The 15,481-nt window shown below is 40.2% G+C and overlaps 1 protein-coding gene across 1 annotated transcript in view; it reads right to left on the bottom strand.

The window, feature by feature from the left end:
* LOC124255341 (pleckstrin homology domain-containing family D member 1-like) overlaps positions 1-15,481 on the bottom strand; it is a 75,721-nt gene that overhangs the window by 4,902 nt on the left and 55,338 nt on the right. The window contains exons 9-13 of the mRNA XM_046689236.1: positions 11,905-12,009; positions 10,853-10,894; positions 8,946-9,096; positions 8,612-8,749; positions 2,506-2,523 (exon numbers count right to left, since the gene is read on the bottom strand). Of these exons, the coding sequence (XP_046545192.1) occupies positions 2,506-2,523; positions 8,612-8,749; positions 8,946-9,096; positions 10,853-10,894; positions 11,905-12,009 (454 nt within the window). The remainder of the gene's footprint in view (positions 1-2,505; positions 2,524-8,611; positions 8,750-8,945; positions 9,097-10,852; positions 10,895-11,904; positions 12,010-15,481) is intronic.

Below are 15,481 nucleotides of genomic sequence, written 5' to 3'. Positions count from 1 at the left end.
AACGTCGATATTGAAAAAAATATGAAATCACACCCTGTCGTGTACCTGACAGAGAATTAAGGCTGACAACATCAGTGGCTTGTTGTACTGTTTACACCACTATAACCTATTATATAAAGATTTCATCAGGACAACCTATTAACAACTGATTCTCCACCTGAGAAACCAGTGGGTGATCACTTCAACACACAATCAGTGCCCCACACCTGGGTTCAACTTCCCAAAATGTTCAATGTACAACAATGGCCATTTAAATAATGATGTACCATTATTATCAGGGCACAATGAACCATACCCCATAATCTGTCTGGGTTCAACTGCCACAACCACTGAGTACAGGGGATTGTTGTGTTTTGGAATCCCCACAAACAGTAACCTACCAATCCCAGGACATCTGAAGTCACAACTAGCACACATTGGGAACTGGGGAACACTTTGCCACAACCACTGAGTACAGGGGATGTTTTGGAATCCCCACAAACAGTAACCTACCAATCCCAGGACATCTGAAGTCACAACTAGCACACATTGGGAACTGGGGAACACTTTGCCACAACCACTGAGTACAGGGGATGTTTTGGAATCCCCACAAACAGTAACCTACCAATCCCAGGACATCTGAAGTCACAACCAGCATACATTGGGAACTGGGGAACACTTTGCCACAACCATTGAGTACATGGGATTGTTGTGTTTTGGAATCCCCCCAGACTGTAACCTACCAATCCCAGGACGTATGCTATCACCACAAGCATACATTGGGTACTGGGGTACACTCTGCCATAAGTGTACTGAACAGGGGAATATTTTGCCCCACAATCTCCAAACACCCAGTAGTCACTGTGACTACTTTATCCCATCGATGCTGCCTCTCATGACAAGCATGTGGCGGGACTGGGAGAACAAACAAATGTTACATCTATCACATCTGATTCTACGGTTAGAGTCTACTGCAAACTACGGAACAAGAACATCGTGGTTAGTCTTCGTCTCAGTAATGAACGTAGCATGCATTATATACACCAAAACAAGACAACCGTTTAACATAACAGCACACATCAGAACTCAAACAAAAGGCCAAGTGCTTACACGATACTGAGAATAATCAAACAAATCAAATATATTCTTTCAAGATATTAATAATCCAACAAAATGAACAGCAGATTATAAGTGCATGCTTCTTTCTTTAATATAAACTTCTTTAAATAAATTGTCCTGGAGCAAACAAAATCAAAACTGGCTTTCACAACCAATATATTGCATGACAGTGTTAAATACATATAGATGTGGCTAGCAGTGTACTCAGAGATACTAAACAGGGTAGGGAGCATTCAGGAAAAACACCATATTCCCTGCAGTCAAACAGCAAATCTGAAAGCTAACAGTCACTTGTCCATAACTGTACATTCCAGAGGTGAGGGGCCAACTTTACATTCCAAATATTCTGTACACTTATCGAATAATTAACACTAAATCCAATCTGTGCGCTCAGTGACTAAGAGCTAATGCAAGTGAATTGCTTAAACTGGAAATTATCTCAATGAAGACATTGTCATTGATAGTAACAATGAAAATTAATTCAGAACAAAGATTGTGTCTATACTAAACTAGCAACATGCTCTTCCACTAAGCAAGTCCTGTTTTCAGAGAATTATACACTATCTACCACAATGGCACTAAAGGATGTTAAATCAGTGCATGTTTTACAGATCTAGGCCATCTAATGCAACAAGACGAACACACAATGCTTTTAAGTGAGTGAGTGAGTGAGTATGGTTTTACACCGCTTTTAGCAATATTCCAGCAATATCACGGCGGGGGACACCAGAAATGGGCTTTACACATTGTGCCCATGTGGGGAATCGAACACGGGTCTACGGCATGACGAGCCAATCGCTTTAACCATTAGGCTACCCCACTGCCCCCAATGCTTTTAAGAAAGTGGTCACATGTAATATCTGTCACATTTGGTATTAGTCTATCTCAGTTAAGCACAGATTGTAGTACCTTTTGAGTTGACTCATCTGAGATTCATCTGAGAGCCACTTTGTTTAATGTGAATATTTATTCAACATTTGTACTTTATACTGAAGGGCATCAACTTGACTACTTTCATTACTTTATAAACTTTAGAGCCAATTATGAAAATAATTCTAGGTTCTACAGGCAGTAAACATTTTCAGCATAGCCCACATTGTCCTCCCAGATAATTTAATCATTTAACTATAAAGGAAATAATAAAATTTATCCGATGATGGACTGCAACTCACTAGAACCCAGAATTCCTACTGGGACAAACCTAATCAAATACCAGTTTCCCAAACAACAATTCATCTATAGTGTTTCAGTTTAAACAAAGCCTGTCTATAGAGTATTACAAGAGCACCAGCAAGGATTACTTTGTGGAAGAGCATTGTATAGTTTGGTGAATTGTGTGAAGCGAGAGCAGAAAGTGGACCAATCAGATTTGCTGGTGACTACACACCTACATCTCACTACGATTACCTTTCGGCGAGTCGAAACCTGGGGAGGTAATAACACCAAGGGATAAGAAGGGAACTATCTATGCGGCGAATGTTCACATACACAAACCTTGCCTTCATATACTCCACATCTCGTACATATGAAACTGTATGCCACTATAAAATACACACATTTTGAGACCTCATACAAAAACTTCACGTCTCATTCACATATAGTCTGTCTATATAATTTATTTTGCTGTTAAAATTTTCAATGATTTGACGATTACTGTTAAGAATATGTGACAGCTGAATGATTTCTGACGTTAACACAGGAAGAAAACATTATTTTTTTAATTGTTTTTCATAAAACAATAATGCTGATAGAAAATATAAATAAACCATGCTTATTAGGACAAGTAAACAACAACATCTAAAAATATTTTTTTTCATGCAAAGGTTTGTGAATATGAACATACCACCACTTATATCACATGCATAAGTAAAAACAAATTTAATGTTTCTTATTATGAATTACTGAAGCATTTGTCAAATTTTCTGTGGTGCAAATAATTCCTGGTGATTTGTGAATAAAGCATTACTTACTTTTTCTCAACAGAAAACATCAAGTAAACCATATTTTAAAGTGTCATCAAATAACAGTATCAGAAAATTTGACAAACAATTGAGCATTATCAATGTTTGGAAGCCAAGACCATGACTTATGTCACAGATTACTGGAGGGATAGTAAAACTATCTTCAAAACAATGACGTCTGCTCACAACGTTTTCAAATGTCAATGAACCTCCACAGTGGTCACCAGGTGAAACTAATCATCTACAGCCGACTGAAACACTAATCTGAAGTCAGAGATAATTCACAGAAATCTGTTATCATATGCCAAAAGGGGCATGAACGCCATACTGAATTTCATCCATTGATTTACTTGAACAAAACCTTTATCATTCACAAACTCCCCATCTTCCGTTATCTCCGTCAACTTATCCAAGTTGATTCTATTACATAATATAATGCTTGTATTACAAAAATACTTGAATACTTCTCAGAAGCAGCATTTTCCCTCACTTAATTACTTCCTGTTATCACAATTTTATTTGCAGTGAAAGCAATCTTCAAAGGGTGTGGCCCCTAAACACGTTGACTGCCACCAAGTGTATACCGTAGTATCAATGTCTGGCCAAATTTGCCACTACGAGTTATCTTGTCGCTACATCAATGGTATTTTGAAACAAATTTATACGTTGGCAAAACAGGCACAAGAAGCAATCGTCTCCTAGCGGTAACAAAGAACAGCAGGAGACGTTATGAAACATGTGAAACTTGTTTCAAAATACCATTTTGCCACTTGTAGTCGAAAATTCGGCCAGAATTGATACTACGACTATACTCGTGATAGGCAGTCAACGTGCTAGCTCCATTTGGCCTTTTGAAACATTTTAACCATAAATGGGGAGAATGAGTGTATTTGAACATATTTTAGCATTAGCACAAGTGACCACTGAAAGGGGTGACAATAGACATCAATGGAGATATATATTAGCTTGTGGTACACGGTGTTCATGCAAGTCCAACTGGAACAACATTGGTTTATAAGTACCTACGAATTCCTCGACCAGAATTTCACCTGAAAGACTGTCACACACAAAACACTTCAACCATCAGCAACAAACAAGCATAATACTTGGCGTAAGTCAAATTAGAAAGAACAAACCTTCGTAGCAACACGGCATGATCGCCGGCTGCTCTCGTGAGCAATAGTGAGAAAAACTCTAGGCTAAAAGACTACACCTGCATGTCTTTTAGATGAAAGTGGTTCTAACTAAACAGCAGGTGGATATGAGGTGAAGATTATGGTGTTGTGAGAAGACTACAGTTCTCTACAGAAGGTGATGTGGCAGGTGTGTATTTTGGTTAACTTGTGTATATTTCTGCTGCCTAAGCTATGTAAAGTTAGGCTGGTTACTTCAAATATCTTTGTATGTAATTCAGGGATCAGCCCTATTGTCAGTTTGTCTACTGTTTCCCTATGGACAAACACAACTTCAAGCAATGACTCCTATAACATCAGAACATGGATGCTCTGTACAACTGTCACAATCCACCTGGCTCTTCTGTCACAAGTTGAGGTGACTAGTGATGATGGTGTCCTCCCATTTGTGAGAACTCCCAGTTGTGAGACACATTAATTAATGGTTCAGTGCACATAGGTGGTGCTTCCCCATCCCTACGATGAAAGTGGGAACAGCCCTGTTGCTGAAGAGTACCCGCAGGAGGCATAGTTCATTAATGAGTTAATTGACACAGAAGACATTGTTCGTTGAAGAGGATTTATTGTTTTCAATAGATACTGAAAAATACTGAAATACTGAAAAAGATTATCGTGAACTGGTGATATATTCTACTTGTTGAAGGGCTGCCATAATGGTGATCGGAAAGAGCAGTCAAAGGTTAATAAATACATTTGGATTAATTATAGTGACAACAGTTATTGCTAGATTTTTCAAACACGTAAATCTGAGTAGGTAAATTAATTTCTCTTTAAAATGATGACAAAGTTACCTACACAAAGTGTTTATTTTTTAAAGCCATTTATCTGAGTAGGTTAATTATTTTATCTTTTAGAGTTTTATTAAGTTACCTCCACAAGATTCAGTTAAATAGCTAATCCATATTTAGCTGGGGTTAATCCATTCTATCAGATAGGGGAGTAAGGTGTGTTTTCTTTGCGAATTACCTACTCCACTGTTTCACAACTGGGAGTCTCACAACTGGGAGTTCTCACAAATGGGAGTAGACCAGTGATGATAGCTTGTTACACAATCTACAGTTTCAAATTCAAGTCTACAACACACACATAACTCTTTGTCATATGTGAACATATATGAGAACATGGCACTCAACCTATTTATTACCTGCCCGAGAAATGTAAAAAAATATAATGTCTTTCAATGGCATTTAGAAGTTGTACATTGATGTCCAAGATATTTTTATGGATTAAACTTTTTTTAATTTCTCTCCATGACGTTGAGACCCTTCCAGGTCCCTTCATCAGAGTTCACCTGATGAAGAGACTCCGTAACGGCATGCTTTGACATAGATTTAGGATCTGGAATGGTCTCAAACGTCGTGAGAGAAATTAAAAGAAGTTTAATCCATAAAAATATCTTGGACATAAAAAAATATAGTATGAAAATTTGTCCTGCTAGTTATTGAGGCTTAAATAATTAAAATTAATTATAATTAAAATTTATATGACATCAGGCTGATCTGATATCAGCTTTCCATTCCCATGTTCCGTGTCATTAGTGCACTAGCATGCTTTGTGTTGTGGGTAATCTGATAATTTTGTGTGACATCTTAATGCATTTCTATTCTATTTGTTGTCAAATCTTGTCCTATAACTGTGAACTAAACTTAAGTGAAAAAACAAAGCAAGGAATTATACTACTCAAAAAGTTTAGGAACACCCAATTTTCTTAGTGATATGACATTGGGTGTTCCTGAACTTATTTTGAGTAGCATATATGATAATTATGAGTCAAAGTAAAGCATCTACAAAGGAATGATTATAACACCTCAAAAGAATAAACTATATACACATGTTGAAGTCAGTCAATAAAAATATATTAATAAAAGTCATAATTTAGATTCTAGAGTCCATTGCCTGTTCGTAATTCATTGGATTTTCAGTAGACTAAACAAGCCAGACTGACAACCAATAACTTGTTACACAAAACTGAAAGTAAAATCAAACAGAACCGTATATCATCATTGAAAGAATTTGATATTCACAAATAATTTTGCATTTTAATTTTTTCAAATTAGACCTTATATCATTCCTTAAGAACACCACTTTCTAATGAGAAAAAAATACCAGTAGAATGAGTGAGTTTAGTTTTATGCCGCTTTTAGCAATATTCCAGCAATATCACGGCAGGGGACACCAGAAATGCGCAAATACCAGTAGACAAAGTAAAAACACAGGAAGACATTTAATACCCGGCAATGATTTTAAAACAAAAGGGGTACACTGGTGTCATGTATTTTAGTGCTTAGTTGTACGTCTTTACATCTCTAAGAAATTGAAAATATTTTCATCAAAGACATTAAGTGACAAAACAGAGCCTGTGATCCCAAACTAACTAAAGCATTCCAGCTTTTGGCCAGCCAGTCTTTACAGAATGAGTGAACGCTCTAGTGGCTAACACTGAGATGCCTAACAAGGAAACAAGGCAATGTGTAACTCCAGAATCTCCAGACATGTACACTGCTACTGAAGCAGCCCTAAGTCCACTGACAGTAACAACACAGCAGGCTTGGTAACACCAGCTTCAGCAGCGCATACATACACACATGTATATATACACACAGAAATCATGCAAAATGTCGCAGCGTACCTTTACCACAATCAGAAAAGCTGGTTGAAAAATAAGATTTGTTGCAAAATTGATACCATTCTGACCAAGATTTGGATCAGTGTTTGATGACATTATAACATAAGACTGATAACAACATAGAATTAAAGCTCTATTTCTATTATTATTATTGGGATATTATCATTTGATACGTCAGTATGTATACAATCGAAGGAGCACATCAGTACAAAATTAAGATCTATTTTTATAGACAAGATTTCAGTATTGGTTTCAAACAAGTCTTGTTCTAACATTTTTAAACCTTTTTCTCAAAATTGTCCAAACTATATCAAGCCTGCTGTGAGAATGATTGGAATATTCTAATAAATGAATAATATACATAGACAATCCGCAAATATCTAAAAACCCAACATATGAGAGAGGTTGACGTGACTTGACTTACACCTGCCATTACACCTGTATATTATTACAGGTACACAAACTCGTAAAGATCAGCTTATCAATCCCACACCATGAGCAGGGAGCCTGAGCAGATGTGTTAGTTCATGTGTCAGCTGATGCTTGGTGTTAGAGCAAAAGTAGTAGTATGACTAGTAGTAGCAGCAGACACAACAGAGGCAGGTGTGTTACCTAGATGGTAAGAGTGCTATACAGCATCGTGTCGGATGCTGCCACGTTCAAGGACCCAGCTAGGGATGTTGATAACGAGCCTGATTGTGAGAGATGAGGGTAAGGCTTATAGATGTTAAAGTCAGATACATAAAGAACCTCTGTTAGCAACAGCAATGAAACTTTGATCCACCACCCTCTGAGAGAATTACTTGAAGAGGTAAGGAAAGGGGAATTATGCCGTGTCAGCAAGAATCATAGCTATGTGATGGCAACATTTCATATATACAAAAATGTAGTTATAGGGATTTATCTAGGATTCCAAACTAAGCGCTCTTAGCAGGTAAATTGGGAAAGGCTTACTTTTGGTTGAAACTGGAATTTGTAATAGTTTATATCTTGTTATCAGCGGAATACACATCGCTTTAATCAAGCACTTACATTCGGTATAACTATATCTACATAAAGCAGGAATTTTCGTTCACAATTTCACTCAGAAGTGCTTTGGGTTTCAGGTTCCAATATCAGCCCCTAAAGAAATCTTGTTAAATCTCTGGTTCAAGTCTGGAGTAGACAGACCAGTGGTTGACAGTGTGAAGCCACAACCAGTGTTACGGCACTTCAGGATGGTCAAGTTGTTTAACTGCCTAATGTAAAACGTATTAGCCATGATAGGCCATAACAATCCCCATTTCTGTCATCTTTCAAGAGAAGCATTGGAAATGGGGATCTGTTCAATCTATTCCAAAGGGGCCTAGCAGAACTAAAATCAGAAATAAACCAGAAGCCAAAAGGAAGGTGTTGTGAGAGGATATATAAAACAGAAAGCATATGCTTCTTTAATGATGTTAACATGAAGCAGAATGATTAGATGAAAAATTTATATATATATACATATTGAAATGATACAAAAAAATCATCAGAATGTTAAATGGTAGGAACTAGTCAGATAATAAACTATCACCAATTTTCTGATGGCAAAGAGAAAACAGTTACTCCCCTTAATTTAACCACAGTATTTTTATAAAGATACAAAGTAATTTATGAAAATTATTACCTGCACTTTGAATATGATATAAACTGGATTTGAAGTTAGCATGTAGGAAGCAGTTTTGTTCACCTCATAATACAAACATACTTACTGCTAGATCTTTTCCGATTTGTAAACTTCATAGTTTTGGCTCGTCTTGCCATTGTTTTTCTGGCACAAACTGCATTCTTCATAATGATTGGCTGATCAGCTGACAACTTAGCTTCTGCTGCCAGGTCCTCAAAGAACTCTGAAACCACACAATGAGTATAATAACACTTATATAAAAAATCGCACTTATATTTCTTATCCCAATATTTTCCTTCACCTGTCAGAAATGATATTCTTCCAAAGCTAAAAGCATATGTATCAGGAGCAGACAATTGTCCTCTAATAATCAACATGACCCAGCCAACATAAAAGGAATGTCCAAATAACAAACTGACGTCTAAGCTTCTGGACATTGAAGGTCATCTCCTCCTTCACTTCATCATCGATGTTGTTGGTCTTCTCTGCCACGGCATGCTCCAGGATCTTCAGTGACCGTTCAGCTTCCTGCAGCTTCGTCTCCGCCGACAACCGTGCCCTTATCTCCTCCTGGGGCAAAACATACAGTCAATATATGTTAAATGAGAAATATTCCTGGTACGTGATGGCTGCCTGCCTGCATATAATTGAGTCTGATAGATGTAACTGTAAGCATGAGCAATAGTCCATGCTTTCAGCAAAGTCAAAAAGTCTGAGATGTAATTTTGACCCATATTTTACACAGGGGACCTATTTTACTTGGGAGTCAAAAGTTGGTTGCCTAGGTTTTTATGACAACACTGGCATATAACAGTCTGGACTATTTCAGACTAAGACAATCTTGCAGATTAAATGCATGAATGATAAACACAATGGTCATAAAAACATTAAAGGAAATGAGGGACAGATATTTTCAGATGAATTCATTATATTTTACTTATTCCCTACTGAGAAAGAAACACAAACGTAAGGTATTGATTAGTCTGTGTCACAGTCCCTGAACTACTGCCAAGCCCTCTCTGCAGTGCTACAACCCTAAATAAAGCAAGTCTAGATTTCCTCAGGTTCTGAATCTCTGGTCTCCCTGGGGCTCCTTTTCAATTTAAATGGGCTTGTTTGTTACTATCAAAATTATATATATTCAGAGACTAAGCATTAGTGTAGATGCCACTCAGCAGGTCTGTGATTTAAAGTACTGTCGGAAATAGAAAAAAACTGTATTTTCTCATTTATCTCTACAATTTATGTAGTTCATATGTGCAAGTGTGAAATATCTGTTAAACTAAGTTCGGCCTAACTACAGTCTCAGTGGCAGGGAGTTAGGAAACGTAGAAAAAGGACTTTACTGAGGAGAGATTAATGCAGAAATGAGCAATGCAGGTTTTTTTCTAAGTCCAAAACGATTTATTTGGAACAGACCATGACTTTATGCAAATTAGTGTGCGACGATATCATATTACAAAAGGACACTTTTTAAATGCCCAATTTGAAATTAGACCTAGCTTCATCATAAACGATAGCTGGCGTAAAAAATAATAACTTTCATGCTGAAACTATTAAGGATGTAGCTACCATGGAGTCTCACTGTCACTAGGAAAAGAAACAGATAGGAGGGTTCGTCTCAAAAGCAAAACCTGGATGGGTGTCGCAGACGATCGTTGGGGTCGGGCTGGGGGATAGAGATACCAGCTAAGATAAGATAATCCTTTAGGGCAATTACACTGGGGAAGTACACGGCATGTCATAACAATTTACAAATAATATCCAGTCCTGTCGATCTTCGCGATCAGGTGGTCATGCCACCTATATATTTTGAGACATTTAATACGATGCGTTTCTATGGTTATCAGGTATCATACTCTTTTACATATCTCAACATAAACTTTATGAAAGAAAGACACGTAAGATGTTAATCAATAGATGAGGCATAGTCAACACACATGAAAAAGCATAAAATATCTTTGAGATGACCCCTTGTGCCTGTAGGCAGCACATGCATTTCATGCCAGGTGAGTCGACGGTCCGTCGTCATACCTGGCTGAGCGACCTAATTGCCATCTATAGTCTGATCTATTGTTTTCAGCAGCTATTCATATTTTTTCTAAGTTTGGCCCGATTTTACGAGTAAACATGCTTTTCTGGATATCCTATTACGCATCCCACTGAATGCCCAGTATTCTATTTGCAGTTGTGAATATTTTAGGGGTACAGAGTAACAGCCTGAAAATAGTTTTTTTTCTATTTCTGACAGTACTTTAGGTATTGATACTCAGTTACAGTCGTACTTTTACAAACACCTGTTGACAATGCTGTTTGAAACACTCACCCTGAGTTCCTTTTCTGTAATCTCTTTCTGTGTGACAAGGTCCTGCAAACAAACACAACCATCCGAGTCAGCATTCTTTGGAACAGTGATGGTAAAACTGTTGGGTAGTGTGCTTGTCTGTCTAGTGGGCTGCTTTATGGATAGATAAGTTGGTGGACTGCTTTGTGGATATGCTACTTGGATGGTGGCTTAGTCAATGGGCGAGTTGGTGGGTAACTTAATGGATGGGCGTTGTTTTTTGGTTTAGTGAATGCTTGAGTAAGTGGGTGGCTTATTTGGTGGGGAGTTGATGGGTGGCTTATTGGATGGGTTAGTTGTGGATGGGCAAGTTGGTGGGTGGCTTTTTGAGTTGGTGGGTGGTTACTGGTTGTTTGAGTTGGTGAATGGATTTTTGGATGGGTGAGTTGGGGGTGGCTTATTTGGTGGGCGAGTTGGTGAATGGCATAATGAATGTTTGAGTGGGTGGGTGGCTTAATGGATGGGTGAGTTGGTGGGTGGCTTATTGGTTGTTTGAGTTGGTGGATGGCTTAATGGATGGGTGAGTTGGAGGATGGCTTAATGGATGGGTGAGTTGGTGGGTGGCTTATTGGTTGTTTGAGTTGGTGAATGGCATAATGAATGTTTGAGTTGGTGGATGGCTTAATGGATGGGTGAGTTGGAGGATGGCTTAATGGATGGGTGAGTTGGTGGGTGGCTTATTGGTTGTTTGAGTTGGTGAATGGCATAATGAATGTTTGAGTTGGAGGATGGCTCAGTGGATGGGTGAGTTGGTTGGTGGCTTATTGGTAGTTTGAGTTGGTGGATGGCTTAATGGATGGGTGAGTTGGTGGGTGGCGTATTGGTAGTTTGAGTTGGTGGATGGCTTAATGGATGGGTGAGTTGGTGGGTGGCTTATTGGTAGTTTGAGTTGGTGGATGGCTTAATGGATGGGTGAGTTGGTGGGTGGCTTATTGGTTGTTTGAGTTGGTGGATGGCTTAATGGATGGGTGAGTTGGTGGGGGGGATGAGTGATCTAAAAGGGCATGTTTGAGATTGTTTAGTGTTTCTATTACCTTTATTGTAGACTGCAGTTCCTGTGCATGTTCACTGAAGTTCTGCTTCTCTTCCTCCAACTGTGAGGTTTTCTCTTCATTCTCTTTTAACCTGAAACAGCATGCCTTAAATGTCAGTGAGTTAAACAATACTTTCAATAATTACCCAATAATTCTCATTATTGAAAATTTTAACTATAAATTGTATATTTATATACTTATCCTATCTCACGACTTGCACCTCTCTCTCTTCATTCGACCATGAGTGGAAACGAATTAAAACTTTGCTCCAAGGCCTACCTTGCCCCTCTCCCGTGCTGTGCGTGCCTTCTGTGTCAGTCGTGCTCACTAGTCCATGACAGCACGAGGCATGCGCAGTCCTCACCCACGTGATCACCTCACATACTCATTCTCGATCTTGGAGCCATAAAAGGACAAACCGAACGGTGGTAATCTATGTAGTGGGGAGGTAGGGAGGGATTTTATCGCGCGAGATAGGATAAGTATATAAATATACAATTTATAGTTAAAATTTTCAAATTTTAAACTTATCCTATCTCACGACTTGCACTTATCCCACGGTAGGAAGGTGGGTCATAGATTACCCGAAATTCAAGCCGATAACAGCTAAGTGTTATGCCCAAACAACCGTGAGGGAAGCAACTACAAGGTAGGCCAATAACTACCAAGTTACTACGCATGCAGGGTTAGTTCGAACCCATTGACTTACTTTCTAAGCACATATTGTTCCCAGGACCGGATTCCCGAGCAATGTGGTGTTCAGTCACTACCTTCACAAAGTGAAAGGACGAGCTTAACGAAAGTGTAATCAGTCGATCGCCACGATTTCCAAGGTACCCCAGTAATAAAAGTCTAACGACTAGTATCGGGCCAGCCCCTGCTTCAAACAACCCCCACAGACACCGGCCCCGAGGAGGGTGAAAGAGAAATTGAATCGTAAACTCACAATTTTAACGCTCAGTACCACAACATCATCTTATGACTTCCATTACTTACCACAATAAGATCACATAGATGTGTATAGGCACTTAGGAGCATGAACGCCACGGCGTAACACTTCGAAGGACTCACTTCACTGACTTAATTACTCCGCGGAGCAGAGGACAGTAAGTGAGGTGGCGACTCTGTAGTCTCAAACAAATGAGAGGAGAAATCTAAATCCCGAAGACGTGAAATCAGAAAAAAAAGTATTTCAGATTTATTCAGATTGTACACAAGCAGAAACGATCGCGACTTTGGGATCAACTGCACAGTGGGATCCATATAGCATCGGAGCACAAGGAAGTTCATTATCTGCGATGTTGTGCCGCTGATAACTGCTGGGCAAGGACGAATGGTCCAAACTGATGAAGGCCTTGAATATCCGCCACCGGCACATCTCTGAGGTAATGAGACGAAAATACTGTGTCAGATCGCCAAAAACAACCCTCCATTATGGCAGTTAACGAAAGCAGTTGCTATGCAACGCCATAGTAGTAGCCAATGCCCCTGGTTTCATGAGGGTTGACTGCCGTGAGGTGGTGGCAAACCGCAAAAGTGTAGGCTCGTAGTATTGTAGCTCGTGAGCCAATATGAGAGTGTTGTGCAGAGACTTCCGCCTTTGGAAGCAGTAGACAAGGGTATAAACAGTCTCTACGCAGACGGGCGCGCCTTTTGGCGATGCTTTGTTGTAACGCCACGGCGTAACACTTCGAATGACTCACTTTACTGACGAATAAACTGCGGAGCAGAGGACAGTAAGTGAGGTGGCGACCTCCAGCCGCCTCAAAAGCTTAGACCTGCAATGGTCAGTTCGAACCCATTGACTTACTAAACACAAGTGCTCCAGGGACCGGATTCCCGAGCAATGTGGTGTTCAGTCACTACCTTCATGAAAGTGAAAGGACGAGCTTAGCGAAAGTGTAAACAGTCGCATTACCACGATTTCCAAGGTCTGACGACCAGTATCGGGCCAGCCCCTGCTTCGACACAACCCCCACAGACACCGGCCCCGCGGAGAGTGAAAGGGTAATTGAATCGAAACTCACAAGTCCCAGAAGAATCGAAGACACAAATCAGAAATAAAATTCAGAATTTTATTCAGATTGTACACAAAGCAGAAACGATCGCGAACTGGTGATCATCTGCGCTGAAGCTGATGGTTGTCCCAAGCCCGAACAGGCGATAATGACAATGCTGAATTCCAATTCGCTGATGAAGGGCCCTTTCTCCTGATGACCACTGCTAGGCCACTTGATGGAGAAAGTGAGCTCCAGCTTGCAAGATGTGCCAAATCTAATAGGTGTTGAGTCGGTATGAAGGGCACCCTAGAGACTCCAACACAAACATTCCACTTGTTGAGCCACCAACGAAAAGACTGAATGTAGTTGTGCGGGAAGACTAATCAACTCCCCTGGGGTTGTCGCCCCGATGTATGGGCACAGAACCATCTGAAGAGGGCAAGCTGCAGCTGGCCCCCTGTCAGTCAGCACTTGTGCCGACGCCAACCACCCTAGTAACTTCTGCCACTGGCTTAAAAGGTGTGGGTTGGACCAACACTAGTGGTGCGCTGCACTGAATCTTGTCCCACCTCTCCTAGGGCACAAACATCATGACCTGGCGTGGTTGAATATTGTCCCAATAAGAAGAAACAGCTGGTCGGTGTTACCCCTGATTGTTCAATTTAGCAGCCATCCTAATTGCGCGAGCAACTTGATGATGAACTGTCTGTGGAAAGGAAGGACGACTGATCCTGCTGGGCTTGAACACAGTCGCCGATATTGTTGTCAATTGTCACGCCGACAATGCAGGTAGCTGGTTAACAGAATGGCTATCTGAGTAAAACCCACGGGCTGCGATATGCCCATACAGCAGGATCCTCCATTGGTATCAAGGACGCCCCATAAAAGTAAATCAAGATACTTCCAATAGTCTGGATGTATCCGATGTGAAGGTAGGCGCCTCACAGGTCGAGGGACTGACTGACTGACTGAGTTTAGTTTTACAATCGCCTTTAGCAATAATCCAGCAAAATCACGGCTGGGGCACCAGAAATGGGCTGAACACACATTGTGCCCATGTGGGGATCGAACCGGGTCTTGGGCGACGAGTCAACGCTTTAACCACTAGGCTACCCCACGGCCATCGCAGAGGTCGAGGGAAATGAGAGGTCTAACCACTCTTGCCTCTGACAAAAAGATATCTCCTGATATAAGAACGCTCAATAAGTCGAAAGCAACTACGCCAGTTCTGACGGAGTGCTCAATGTAGTATGTTCGGCGCATGGAGATTGTCAGTCAATCTACAGGAACGCTCACATTATAAACAAATTGTAGAAATTGTGAGGATCGGTGACCTCAGGAACGCTTTCTTTGGCCTAACAAAATAATTGTGCGCCAGGTGGAGTGATATAGGTAGTAGATCGCTGCCTGGTGACAATCCTTGCATAATGCAGTGACCTCTGAACTCGGTGCTTGACTAGGCAAACCGCTCACGGGTGTTTCTGTCCGGCACCCTCAATAAGCAGTCTCTCTCGACTGGCTGTCAAAACTCCGACACAGTCACTCTTATCGGAATGGCAGCTGCTCGTTGTTACTTG

This window comes from Haliotis rubra, unplaced genomic scaffold (genome assembly GCF_003918875.1).
Source record: "Haliotis rubra isolate DU_JTF1 unplaced genomic scaffold, ASM391887v1 Scf6, whole genome shotgun sequence".
NCBI classification, from domain to species: domain Eukaryota; kingdom Metazoa; phylum Mollusca; class Gastropoda; order Lepetellida; family Haliotidae; genus Haliotis; species Haliotis rubra.
The sequence above is the reverse complement of the archived record's forward strand: the minus strand, read 5'-3'. Positions and strand labels throughout refer to the sequence as shown.